Raw genomic sequence first — 14,549 nt, forward strand, 5'->3', positions numbered from 1 at the left:
TCATAAAGCAGTGCTATCCAACTGACGGCCCGGGGACCAAATCCAGCACGGAAATGACACCGGCCCCTGAGTTCAGTTCAAATTTTGGGAGATGAACATCTTTACAGATAATTCCTAAAAATATTTGTGTTGCTGTTAGAGGAACTTGGACCACTGCAAACACATTGGCAGATCCTTGCATTTACATTACGAGCCAACATAGAACACTGGGGGCCAAACTTATGAGTTAAATAACTGAGGCGTTCCTATAGGCACTCCATAAAATGCTCCCCCTTTTGGCAGTTCATTTTTTTGTATTGTGATTTATGTAACTAAGGTGTAGCGTGTTTACTTCAAATGCAGTCAGTTGTCATTTGTTCAACTTCTTCAGTTATACGAGTGGTGTTCCTCAAGGTTCCATTTTAGGTTCTCCTTTTCATCATTTGGGCCAATCAATTTGGTGGCCTGCAAGTTCAGTTCATAAAACTTGTGAGACTCACATTTTTGCAGAAAGACTTCAAAAACAACAGAGCACTCATGTAACTGGCAAAATAATAGACCAAAATCAAATGTCTTCTGTAGAAGACGCTGGTTCTCCGGATTATACAATAAGTCTAATAGTGAAGGGAGAAGTCCTGCCCCCCGGTCCTTGGCTTTCTGGAAATGTTGCCTCCGAAACACGTTAGTTGAATATCTTGGCTGTAGAAGCAATATGCTGGCATACAAATGCACATTAAAGGTTAGATTTACAGAAATAAAACACTTTATTTATATCTATATATATTTGTAAAATAATCTTTGTCCTTGTTCCCAAACAAGTTGAATATAATTTAAAAGAATTTTAAAAGGCCACTTGAAAACTGGCACTGTACTGAGAATCCTCCAGCTGTGCCTCCCCGGTTTCCCAGGCAACAGCGATGGAGTGAAGCTCGATTCCTTTTCTTCGCCAACCTTGATCCAGGAACCAATGCACAAGAGTAATCCAACAGCAACTCCTGCCAGTGAACTGGCCATGCAAAAAAAAAAAACGATTAAAAAAAAAAAAGAAAATTGTCTGTAGCAACCAGTACATGATGACTCCAAAGTACATAAACTGTTGACACTACCGTCATACAACTTATGATTACAGAAGATGTCAATACTGTGCAAATACACATCAGCTGTACAAAAGTATCTTGTATTATTCTTGTAAATCTTAATTCACCGCTCTGCAAGGAAAAAAAAGAACAGCCACTTAAACATATTGAAAAATATCACAAAACATTTTATGACAGAAAAATTGTACACCTTCCCTGTCTTTTGTCTTTGTGTGTGCGCATTTTTACATTCTACAAACGGCTCTCTGGTTTATGGTCAAGTTCGGAGCGTGAAGAAAAGCAGTGACAATTGTAGGAATTGTCATATTTATCACAAGAGCTACCTTGTGGATGTGCAAAGAGAGCAGTGTTTGTGGACGTGGGACCTGATGTATGATGCAATAGTCTGGGATTCTGTACCAGGGCAGACCTGCCAACTTTAAATACATTTCAGGAGCTCGACTATTAAGCTTCCTTGTCGCAAGCATCTGATGGCAATTTAAGAGAAAGGGGGCTTCTTATTGCAGCTGGAACTTACCACTACATGAATGTTTACTGCAAATATTGAACCAAAATGGACTGAAAGAGTCGAATGTACATGGGTATTAACATTCTTCTGCAAGGGTCGGTTTCTGGTTATCTTCTTTGCTGTAAACAATGCCAATTAAAAATAAAAGGTGAGTGTTACTGCAGTTGGAACTTATAAATGCAGTCATTTATACTGCAAATGTTGATCCAACACGGACTGACCGAGTTGTATACACACGGGTATTAATGTTCTTCTGCAAGGTTAGATTCTTGTTACTTTGTTGCAAGCAAACGATGCCAATTGAAGAGAAACTGGGAACGTTACTGCAGCTGGAAATGATCGACGCATTAGTTTTTAAAGCAAATGTTGATCTAAACCAGACTGAACGAGCCATATACAAATGGGTAATAAAGTTCTTCTGTGATTAGATTCTTGGTAGCTCACTTGTTGTAAGTCATCATCATCATCATCATTATCAGCCGTTGTCAGTCCACTGCTGGACGAAAGCCTCAGCATGTTTCTGCCATTGTGAACGATCTTGGCGAACTTTTCATGCTGGTTATTAGCCTACACCTTCCACGTTGGCTTGGTGCGGGTTGGAAGGGGTATTTTATATCAGAGCTCTTTCTCCTAGACTAATTGCCTTACTGGGCTGTTGAACTTAGTCTGTCCTGTTGGTTGTCCGCACCCCATTTACCCAGGGACCCGCTCAGCTTTATGGCGCTGACCGCCCGCCAGTCATGAGAGAAGGGGAAAATGGTTCTTTGTGTGCATTTTTTAGACGTTAGTTGGGATAGGTTGATTGGCAAAACTCAATTGGCCCTAGTGTGTGAATGTGAGTGTGAATGTTGTCTGTCTATCTGTGTTGGCCCTGCGATAAGGTGGCGACTTGTCCAGGGTGTACCCCGCCTTCCGCCCGATTGTAGCTGAGAAAGGCGCCAGCACCCCCCGCGACCCTAAAAGGGAATAAACGGTAGAAAATGGATGGATTGATAGTTGGGACTCACTAACCCCACACACAACCTCCCATCTCATGCCTGGATGTAGTTTAACGTCATACCCAGTAAGTAAATGATGGCAAATTAAAGAATAAACGGTAGCGTTACTGCAGCTGGAACTTATCAAAGTAGTAATTTTTACTGCAAAACAGGCTGAACGAGCCGTATACGTGCATTAATAATGTTCTTTTGCGAGGTTAGATTTCTTTTTGAGGTGCACCGTGCAAGTCACACTGCACAAAAAGATTTGCAGGGGGAGGAGCGAGCCGCTTGGCGCCTCGACACAGGATCATGATCCAGGTTCCACAACTCCAAACGGAGAATGTCAAGAAGCAACAAAATGCGTATCTGGAGAGCAGCGAGTAAAATGTGTACAAAAAAAGCCTGCATGTTGGCAGGTCTGCCAGAGGAAGAGAAATGACTGAGAAAAGAGTTCAAATCCTACTGGGCAAGGACATTGTGATAAAAGTGCAGGCACTAAGAAATGTAGAACATCTCCGTCTTCAAGTAAGGTCAGAGTTTGAATGTTGCTCTCGGACTCGGCTTTATGTTTTGGACAAGTTCCTCAGAAGCTCGTTCAACCCCTTTTGGGTGGTGGCGGACTGCATTGCCGCGCACTCGCTCAGCCGGGGCCCGATCTGGGCACGAAGCGCTTGGCACAGAACGGCGGTGGCGGCACGCGTGCTGCCGCCTCGGCCGTGCACCGTGCCGCTGTGGCTGGACGTGCCCAGCATGTGCCACAGCAAGGGCAACGCTTTTTGCTCCACCATCTGCGGCTTGCGAGAGTACAGCTTGGTCACCAGATCTGCAGGAAAGCGGACGGTCAATCAAAGAAATGTTTGGATTCGTCTTCTCTTTTGGGACTGACCTGCGACCTTCTCCACAAGATCCAGCTTGGCTTTACCGCTCACAAACTGAGCCTTGGTGCAGAAAGGCTGAAGGAGGAGAATGTTATCTGCCAACCAGAGAAGACAAGTTCACTCCAAAGAACTAAATAACTTCATCAGTACCACCAGGATTCACAGGCTATTTTTTGTAATTTCATAATTGGCGGCTGTTTTTTTTTAGAAGGTTGCAGAAAAAGTTTATATGTTTTGAGTCTTTTTTTTTTTTAACTTTTGATTTTATGACTAAGTTATCAATGATTTAAATGTTTGTAACTTTAATCTTAAAAAGCAAATACTTGCAATAAAAATTATCAAACAAATACTGTATTGATGTTTTACTCATTTTATAACACTCAAGACTTAAAAGTAGACGCTAGATGGCAGCACATACACATTACTGTAATGCTTTAACTACTTGTATACTGTATGTTAGTATTTTATACTTGTAATTTAATTATAATTTTAGAAATAAACACCACAAAAGGCTTCTTTATTGACCGCTCTCTGCTATGTTGCAGACATTCCCTCTGTATGTTTTACACTTGAAAAGCATTTGTCCATCATTAATGTTGATTTATGTTAATTCCTTTATGGTATGTTACACATCTACCGCCGCACGTTATGAACATTTATGAATTACTGAGAGCAATTTATAGCGGCCATTTTTGTTAGTGAATGAGAGACAATGAGAGATTATCATCACACTTCAACATCTCAAACATGTAAATGCTGCCCCTTTGCCAGGTCAGCATTACAAATGTTCTTAATGGTCTTATCTTGGATGAATAAAGGTTAAACGGACGGTGTGGCTCAGATGGTAGAGCAGCCATGCCAGCAACTTGAGGGTTCCATGATCGATTCCGGCTCCCGCCATCCTAGTAACGGCCGTTGTGTCCTTGAGCAAGGCATTTCACTCACCATGTGCCCAGCGCCGCTCACACTGGTGTATGTGTGTGAATGAATGATTGATGGTGGTCGGAGGGGCTGTCGGCGCAAATTAGCAGCCACGCTTCAGTCAGTCTAGCCCAGGGCAGCTGTGGCTACAAATATAGCTTACCACCAGTAATTTGAATGGGGAGTGAATGAATGATGGGATTTCATTTCACTGTGAAGCGTTTTAGGTGTATAGAAAAGCGCCGTATAAATCTAATCCACTATTATTGTTATTATTATTATTATTATTATTAAACTGAACTCGGAAGTGAGGACCCTGGTGTATTGCTAATCTTTATAAATGACATTAACCATAGGGAACAGAAAGTAGGTTTGAGCTATGCAAGAGGACAATAGGGGACGGTGTGGTGCAGTTGGGAGAGTGGCTGTGCCAGCAACCTGAGGGTTCTGGTTCAATCCCCACCTTCTACCATCCTAGTCACGTCCGTTGTGTCCTTTGAGCAAGACACTTCACCCTTGCTCCTGATGGGCCCTGGTTAGCGGCTTGCATGGCAGCTCCCGCGATCAATGTGTGAATGTGTGTGTGGAAATAGTGAAATGAAGTGAAGTGAATTATATTCATATAGCACTTTTCTCTAGTGACTCAAAGCGCTTTACGTAGTGAAACCCAATATCTAAGTTACATTTAAACCAGTGTGGGTGGCACTGGGAGCAGGTGGGTAAAGTGTCTTGCGCAAGGACACAACGGCAGTGACTAGGATGGCGGAAGCGGGAATTGAACCTGCAACCCTCAAGTTGCTGGCCCGGCTGCTCTACCAACCGAGCTATGCCGACCCCCGATAGTGTCAAAGCGGTTTGAGTTCCATAAAAAAAGGTATAAAAGCGCTATACAAGTATAACCCAATAGTGCTAATTGATCAATAAAGACTTTGCTGTCTACACAAAAAAATTAACATACGTATTGATCAGAAAGTCGACGCTCAGAGACAAATTGCATTGATAAATATTAGGCTGACTAGTCAAAATGCGAGGCTGTGCATAATTTGCAGGGATTGATTGAATTTGTGCGATCGAGACATTGAAAATTCCTGAAGAACCGGTTCATACCCAGATTGAGGATAAGTGCATCAATTGCACCAATAGCAGCGGAGTAAATAGCGTCGTTTTTAGAGTTGAGGTGATTGTCCACAATAGCCGGGACTAGAAGGTTGACCACTTGAGACAAGTTGTCCTTCATCAAGGGGATGATTTTCTGCAGCGACTCCAGGGCGTGTTGGTTGACTTTGCTGTTAGATTCCTGCAGTCTGGCCTTTAGGGCATCAAAAAGCTGCACATGAAGACAGCAGAGGTCAGGTCAAACATGTTAAAAACATGATTGTGGTTAGTTACATAACATACCGGGAATAAACTATGAATGACCAGGTTGGGGTGTTGCTGGCAGTCAGACACGAGCTGGTCCATGCCCTTAAGTTTCTCTCGGAAGTCTTTGGATCCCAGCATGCAAGTTAGGTGATTGATGTAGTCATTTTTGTCGGCGATGCTCTGTGTGGGATGTCTGCTGTTGACCATTCTGTAAATGACACACAATCGACTATTTACAGTCCAATATACAGACTCAAGTATTAATCAACCTTCTGAATCTTCATTAAAACCCTGCAACACCAACTGTTGTAAAATAACATCATTTTTAGCTGTCCACAAAACAAACCTGTAAATGTTATTTTTTAATTTTATTTAATGTTGATTATCCTTACAATGCCATTTGATGGTAAACGTGTACATAGTAGGGAGAGGGCGACATGGCCTAAAATCCATATAACAGCTCCATGCAACAACAATATAAATTACAAATTCACAATGTATTATTTGACATATGAATGATAATAGAACATTTCAAAACAAATTCCAAAGGCTCCAGGGACTTATTTTCTAAGCGTGTAAAGAACAAAAATAACCAAAAAACAACTTTGTCATCATAAAAAAAGTATCGAATCTAACTGCTGTAGTATCGACTATATTCTAAATGTATACATTCAGGAGCTCTATCTTAGTGGTTATAGTTGCTCATTGTATCCTCCTACATTGTGGAGTGTAGCATGTTTAGCTATTCTTCTGATACTTGAAATAAACATTTATTTTTTTTGTCGCCATGGAAACAATGTTAGTTAGCTGCTAGCGAGGATGCTACATTGCGTTGAGGATGCGTTTGTTTGCTTGTCGCTGTGAAATCTGGGGAACACAGCAAGAATGCATTATAATGATGTGATGATAGCATTAAAAGCGTTATTGTCCAATTTATATTATCTATATCACCCAACCCTACTAAATAGGTGTGTCAATCAAAAAAACAGAGCAGTCTTTGTTAACATGATGTTAAAGAGGTTAAATAAGTGGATATACTTTATATTTCCTGCTTTCTGCTTTTGCAAAGTTATATATACATAATAATATATATTGCTGTAATGAAACAAAATATACAGCAACCCAGTGATTAATCTTCTTAAATATTGTAATTGTTTGAGAGAAAATTTGTTTTTTGTGTTTCTTAGAATGGGTTGAACAGGTAAATACTAATTTATTGTGGAATGCATTCATCAAATAAGACTTTTAGGTTGTTATAGGTTCACAATTTTGGGTGTGAATGGTAGTAAAAATAGCATATGTACTTTGCACATTGGAGGGGGTACGTCTCAGATGTTCATAGTTTGAAAAAAAACCTAAACTTTTTTTTAGAAGTACCTTGGGATAAAAGTGTCTTTCGCCTTAGCAGGTTTTTGCAATACAAGCTGTCTCTCGGCTAAATGTTGCAAGCAAAAATTTGGAGTTCAGGTCCCCCCGCCGACAATTGGCTTAGCAAATGCCACAGTAAACTTTGTTAGATCTGCCCTTAACAATAAGAGTCTTACTGGCTAGCATTAGCTTATAGCCAGAGATCGACATAACTTTGTATTTTAAACTATGGGAAGGAAGAAAACGAGTGTGGAGAACAGTGCAGAGAAAAAGAATCTTGATGATATTCATTGAATTAAAGAAAGAAATGATTAAAAACAGGTCGACTTGCAAGCAGTTTAAACGTAGCACTGCCAGTCTGCACTATACCAAAGCAGAATTATCCATGAAAATATGGAGAAGCTGCTGAATGTTTGTTTAACAAAGAAGAAGCAGGGGAGAGATACTGTAGAAATCCATTCTATAGAGGTAAATGCTGTACATTATTATTCCTATATTAGTTTATAAACCTACTGTAGGTGTTTGTAGTACATTCTATTGTATTAATTTTAAACAATATTTCCTATGTAAAAGTTATGTTTTCTCTTAAAAAGGCATGTTAAATGCTAAATTGTTTTAGGGAGGTTAATTGATTTCGATTTATTTCAATGTGTCGCAATACTAGTTTTTCGAGGTACGAGCTGCGTCACAGAACCAATTTAACACGCCACAGCCCAAGGTATCACTGTACGTTTTGTTTGAATAGTTGATCTTTTTAGACCAGATTTGAGTAATTCTATGGATGATTTTTCTTATGATATTTCAAGCACAGGGATCTAACATTGCAATATTTCTGTAAAAAAAACATAAATTGCAAAATGTATAAAAACTAACATGCCTCTTTTACAATATGTTTGCATTTTTTTCTTTTAAGAGGTAATTTGGGACAATGCTATACTTCCACTTTTCACAAGGACTATCTGACAATAAACTGATTCCTCAAACACCTTTGGGCTAAACATGTGAAAAAATTGTGAATAAGGCCGTCTTGTCTCGGATGACCAATCTCTGAGCTCACACGTTTTTTTCTGGAACTGTCAGACTCAAAATCTTGAAGTAAGTATTGCAATTTATACAGTAATAAAGACAGGTACCCTGGATACTTCCGTGCATTTAGTGTCTGTCTTTGTGGTACTGACAGACAGTGACACAAATACCTGATGGTGTGGTTGACTGGCTCTCTGTTGAGAGATGAGGCTCGGACTGTGCCACTTCCTGGGAGGGACCGTCTGCCTCTGGCTGAGTTGGTGTCCTGGGGCATCTCACCGAGCCCCTAAAATCACCCCCAGTAGACAATGTTATAAACTAGGGCTGTCAAAAATAAGTTAACTCATGTGATTCTATCCACCCATCCATCCATCTTCTACCGCTTGTGCCTCTCTTGGTTGCGAGGGTGACTAGATCCTATCCCAGCTGCATTTGGGCAGAAGGCAGGGTACACCCTGGACAAGTCGGCACCTCATCACAGGGCCAACACAGATAGACAGACAACATTCACGCCCACATTCACACTAGGGCCAATTTAGTGTTGCCAATCAACATATCCCAAGGTGCACGTCTTTGGAGGTGGGAGGAAGCCGCAGTACGTGTAGGGAACCCACACAGTCACGGGGAGAACATACAAACTTTACACAGAAAGACCCCGAGACCAAGGATCAAATTGAGGCCCTTCTTATTGTGAGACAACAGCATTAACCCCTATTCAACCGTGCTGCCCCTCATGAGATACATCCAATCAAAATCATTACATTAATCATGCGGATTCATCACAAAAATAATTTGACCATATGTATGCTCCTTTACCTTTAGCCCAGATGGTCACCTGAAAGGCGTGTGGCTTGCTATACAGTCAGTGATATAACATTTAACAATGCAAAGATAAATGAGGAGACTTCTACTGTTATACTCACTGGCAAATTTCACTTCAAAATAAAGCCTGAGTGGACTTCAGATTAAAACGTTACCAGGTTAATAACCTTTGGTCAATCATAATTAATCCATATTCAAAAGTGGAATTATTCAAAATAATAAATTGACAGCATTAGTAAAAACATGTTTTAGACTGAGGGGCACGATAGTTATACCTTGGTTTTGAGACTTAAGATTGTGTCTCTGGTAGGCTGCAGGTCTTTCGACGGAATAGTTCTTTCCAGTATCTTATCAAAGTCTGGATGGTAGGACATGGACAACAGCATTCGACGGCCATAGTGTCTAAAGATTAGATAGAGGGTTAGGGTTAGTTCATTTCTGACCTTCACATGTGTTTCCAGCCATAGAGTAGACTCGCAGTAATACAGTGCATCCGGAAGAGTATTCACATAGCTTCACTTTTTCCACCCTTTTTTTTAATGTTACAGCCTTATTCTAAAATGGAACAAATTCATTTTTGTCCTCAAAATTTTATAGACCATACCACATACCACAATGTGAAAAGTATTTATTTTTATTTTACAAATTTATCGAAAATAAAAACTAAATTAAAAAAATCATATGTTGCTTACTTTTGCTTATGGCTGTCCATCGATTACGATGATGACGTTGCTCCAGTAATGGGTTATTGAGGGGGGTTTCGAATATGTCATTGCATGTGGCTGTGCAGGCCAATGCGTGACCCGCATGGTTTGCCACATGTGGGGCAGATGTAGTCCACGTTTGAGAGGGGGGGCCCTGCAGCGCGCTGATGTCGCTGTATACGTTGTCGTTTTCTCCTCTCAGGGGTCTGCTCTTGGAGATGAGCAATGCCAGCGTGACTGCAGTTGCGCCAGGTGTGGCGATCAGCAGCCAAGACTTCCAGTGCGGAAGGCTGGATAGCACAGCGCTTCAGGAGGGTTTTTATGTGGTCCTTGTAGCGTTTCCGCTGACCCCCAGGAGACCTACAGCCTTCCTGGAGTTGGCCATAGAGGATCTGTCGGGGGAGTCTCTGGGCGGGCATGCGGATTACATGCCCCACCCAGCGCAGATATCTTTGCGCAAGGAACACTTGGATGCTGGGTGTTTGGGTCCGGTCAAAAATATCCACATGAGGGACCCTGTCCTCCCAGGTCAGACCCAGAATCCGTTGCAGGCAGTGGATGTGGTATCTCTCCAGGATTCTGACGTGCCTTTGGTAAGGGGTCCAGGCTTCCGAGCCATATAGCAGTGTGGACAGACAAACTGCTCTGTAAACAGCTGCTTTGGTGGAAACTGTCAGGTTTCTGTTCTGGAAGACCCTGGTTTTGAGCCTACCGAAGGCAGCAGACGCTAACCCAACATGGACCTGGATGTCATTATCGATGTTACAGGTAGGGGACAGGACGCTTCCGAGGTAGGTAAAGTGTTGAACGATGGAGAGCTGCTGGCCATCAATGTTGAAGACAGGCACTTCTGACTGATGGATAGACTGTTGCGCAATGATCTGTGTTTTTGAAATGTTGATTTTGAGTCCTAGGGCACTGTACGTGGATGAGACCACGTTAAGTGCACGTTGGAGAGAGTCTGGCGTGTGGGCAAGGAGAGCACAATCGTCAGCATACTGAAGTTCTAGGATCTGTTGTTTTGTAATTTTAGTGAAGGCCTGGAGGCGCCGGATGTTGAAAAGACTGCCGTCCAGCCGGAACTGTATGTGGATGCCATCTGTGGTTCCCAGAGCTTTGTGTGAGAGGAGAGTGACTGCTGAGAGAAAGAGGTTGAATATAACAGGGGCTAGGACACATCACTGCCTGACCCCGACTATCACATTAAAAGAGGGGGATTGCTGGCCTCCAATGCGGACACAGGCTCGCATTCCATCATGAAGTTGTCTCAGGATGTTGAGGAACTTTGGTGGAATTCCCATCCTTCCCAGTAAGTCCCAGAGGAGATTCCGGTTTACGGTGTCAAATGCCTTGGACAGGTCGATGAAGGCGATGTACAGATCCTGGTGGTGTTCCCGGCACTTTTCTTGTACCTGCCTGGCTACAAAGATCATGTCAGTAGTACTCCGATCTCTTCTGAATCCACACTGTGATTCAGGCAAGATGTTCTCAGAGATGTGAGTAAGTAAATGAGAGAGCATGATCCGAGCAAGAACTTTCCCAGCAACCGACAGCAGGGAAATTCCTCTGCTGTTTCCACAGTCGGCTTTGTCACCTTTCCTCTTGAAGATGGTTATTATAGTAGCATCCTTCCATTCCTGGGGGATGGCTTCAGAGGACCAGATGGAGTCAATCAACTGGTGAAGCCGGCGGGTGAGGAGATAGCCACCAAGCTTCAGTACCTCAGCCCGTCAGGGCCTGGGCTTTTGTTGTTTTTTAGGCCCTTGATGGCTTTTTGGACCTCAGCAAAGGTAGGCGGGGAGTCCAGGTGGTCGACAGGGGGAGTGGTTGGGAAATTGGTGAAAATGTCCTGGTCAGAGGGATTTTCGAAGTTAAGGAGAGTGTTGAAATGTTCAGCCCATCTATTTAGGATCTGGGGTGTGTCCTTATAGAGAGTGACTCCGTCTGCCGATCTGACTGGGGTTATGTTTTTTCTCTGTGGACCATATATGGATTTGACGGCATCATAAAATCCATGAGAATTGTTGGTGTCAGCATAGAGTTGGATCTCGCTGGCTTTCTTGATCCACCAGTCATTCTCCATGGCTCTGAGGGTACACTGGACTTCGGCTCTTATGAAAGAGAGTCGAGTTTTTAGTGTGATGGATTGTGGGTTGGCCAGGTAAGCAGCATGGGGTTTGTGTTTTGCCTGGAGAAGTTTATGGATATCCGGTGCACTGTTGTCAAACCAGTCCTGATGTTTACGCCTGGTGTGCCCAAGGGATTCCTCTGCTGCCTGATGGATGGCAGTCCTTAGGGAGTTCCAGCAGCTGAGCTCTGAGCTGGTCTACAAAGTGCTTGGATTTGAGTGCTTCACAGTTGAGTCTCTTGTTTGGTGGTGTTTTCTTCAGTTGGGGGCGGACTTCCATCTGAAATTTGGCTCTGATCATTCGATGGTCAGTCCAGCAGTCCGCTCCATGCATCGCTCTGGAGATTAAGACCTCCTTCCTGTCTCTACGAGGGGTGATAATATAGTCGAGGAGGTGCCAATGTTTCGAGCGAGGATGTTGCCAGAAGGTCTTGAATTTATCTTTGAGCTGGAACAGGGTGTTGGTGATGATCAACTGATGTTCAGAGCAGAGTGTAAGGAGGCGAAGCCCATTATCATTGAGCCTACGAACCCCGTGCTGACCAAGTGTTCCGGTCCAGAGCCCACTGTCAGAGCCTTCCCTCACGTTAAAATCCCCGAGGAGTATGAGTTTGTCGGTGGGAGGCGTTCCCTCTATGGCGGAGTTTAGTGAAGCATAGACTGTATCCTTGCTCTCGAGGTCTGCATCCAGGGTTGGGGCGTAAGCGCTGATAAGGGTGACATGGCGATTTTTGGTGAGTGGTACACGCCACGTCATGAGCCTTTCGCTTATACCCACTGGAGACTCTGGGATCTTGTGAAGCAGGCTTGTCCTGGCGGCGAACCCCACTCCATGTAGACGACGGGAGCCTTCTGGATGACCCTTCCAGAAGAAGGTGTAGCCTTCTCCCGCCTCCGTGATCGAGTCTTCCCCATGTAAGCGGGTTTCACTCAGGGCGGCAATGTCAATGCCGTATCGGTTTAGTTCATGTGCAACGAGTGCTGTTCTTCGCTGCGGGCGGCTGGAGAGATCACGCACATCCAAAAGTGTGCGGACGTTCCATGACGCTATTCTGAAGGGAATTTGTTTTTTCTTATAAGTTTGTTTTCGACCGCATAAAGGGATGGCCCAGCAGCTGCGGTAGGCTGCCCGGGCGATGAGGAACAGACCATTTTTAGGCCACATTTTCTAGGCCCTTCCCATTTCAGGGTGAGCAGAGCGGGGCTGCTCAGTCACGTGCGAAGCTGCCGGAGAGGCATGCTGTTCCATCCCATCCCATAGCGACCTTCACTCGCACACAGCCTACGTGCAGGGTTGGGCTAGGTACGGCCAGTCACATCCTTGACCTGTACCAGCCGCCCTTCCTCATCACCGCAGGACTTGAGGGCGGGAGGTTGGGGGGTTGGGGGGGGTAGTGCTGAGGAGGAGCAAAAACACCTGCGCAGAGAATCGATTTAAGTGGTGGTAGAAGTGCGCAGTCTCTACCCACACTGTGTTGTCTTGGCCCCATGTGGCGTCCCCCAGTGGCATGAAAAGCTCATGACGACCTTCTGCCTCATGGGGTTGCAGAGGACTGCCAGAGCACCGGTCTGTTGGTGACTGCCTAATGTGGGTCCTCGCCACAGATTTTTCGTTAGGGGTTTTCTCCCGTAGCCTATAACCAAGTGGTTAGCCAGTAGGCACTGGTCAGTCGGATGGTGGTAGCCTGGATGAGGACTAAGCTATCCACCCCCGGGGGATCCCATGCTGTTTAGCCTGAGGCCGCAAGGCACACATCATGTGTACATACGTTTTCACAGCCTTTGCTCAATACTTTGTTGATGCACCTTTGTCAGCAATTACAGCTTGGCTCACCTATCTTTGGGAAGGTTTGCCCATTCATCTTTGCAGCACCTCTCAAGCTCCATCAGGTTGGATGGGAAGCGTTGTTTTTTATCGAGGATGTCTCTGTACATTCCTGCCTTTATATTTCCTTCTATCCTGACTAGTCACCCAGTTTTTGCCCCTGAAAACCAACCCCAAAACCTTATGCTGCAACCACAAAGCTGCACTGCTGGGATGGTATTGGCCAGACCAGAAAATGTTGTTTATCATGGTCAGAGTGTTTCAGGTGCATGTGGCAAAGTTTTTCCTAAGAAATGGCTTCCGTCTGGCCACTATACCATACAGGCCTGATATGGTTCATTGCTTCAGCGAAGGCTGTCCTTCTGGAAGGTTCTCCTCTCTCCACAGGGGATTGCTGTAGCTCTGACAGAGAGGCCATCAGGTTCTTGGTCACCTCCCCGACTAGACTAAAATTATTGCAGCAACGTACAGAGACATCCTGGATGAAAAGTAACGCTTCCCATCCAACCTGCGGAAGCTTGAAAGGTGCTGTAAAGAGGAATGGGCGAATCTGCCCAAAGATGGATATGCCAAGTTTCCATCCATCCATCTTCTTCCGCTTATTCGAAGTCGGGTCGCGGGGGCAGCAGCCTAAGCAGGGAAGCTCAGACGCTCCTCTCCCCAGCCACTTCGTCCAGCTCTTCCCGGGGAATCCCGAGGCGTTCCCAGGCCAGCCGGTAGACAAGTCTTCCCAACGTGTCCTGGGTCTTCCCCTTGGCCTCCTACTGGTCCGACGTGCCCGAAACAATTCCCTAGGGAGGCGTTCGGGTGGCATCCTCACCAGATGCCCGAACCACCTCATCTGGCTCCTCTCGATATGGAGGAGCAGCGGCCTTACTTTGAGCTCCTCTCGGATGACAGACCTTCTCACCCTATCTCTAAGGGAGAGCCCCGCCACCCGGCGGAGGAAAC

General features: G+C 44.4%; 1 protein-coding gene across 7 annotated transcripts in view; it reads right to left on the reverse strand.

The window, feature by feature from the left end:
• Positions 1–724: 724 nt before the first annotated feature.
• The window catches only part of LOC133549750 (TOG array regulator of axonemal microtubules protein 1-like), a 40,193-nt gene continuing 26,368 nt past the window's right edge, over positions 725–14,549 (reverse strand). For all 7 annotated transcript variants that reach the window (XM_061895493.1, XM_061895494.1, XM_061895492.1 and 4 more), the window contains 6 exons: positions 9,217–9,343; positions 8,290–8,405; positions 5,762–5,933; positions 5,471–5,690; positions 3,451–3,537; positions 725–3,387 (listed from right to left, as the gene is read on the reverse strand). In XM_061895493.1, the coding sequence (XP_061751477.1) occupies positions 3,128–3,387; positions 3,451–3,537; positions 5,471–5,690; positions 5,762–5,933; positions 8,290–8,405; positions 9,217–9,343 (982 nt within the window). In that variant the 3' untranslated portion in view covers positions 725–3,127. The remainder of the gene's footprint in view (positions 3,388–3,450; positions 3,538–5,470; positions 5,691–5,761; positions 5,934–8,289; positions 8,406–9,216; positions 9,344–14,549) is intronic.

This window comes from Nerophis ophidion, linkage group LG03, assembly GCF_033978795.1.
Source record: "Nerophis ophidion isolate RoL-2023_Sa linkage group LG03, RoL_Noph_v1.0, whole genome shotgun sequence".
NCBI classification, from domain to species: Eukaryota; Metazoa; Chordata; class Actinopteri; order Syngnathiformes; family Syngnathidae; genus Nerophis; species Nerophis ophidion.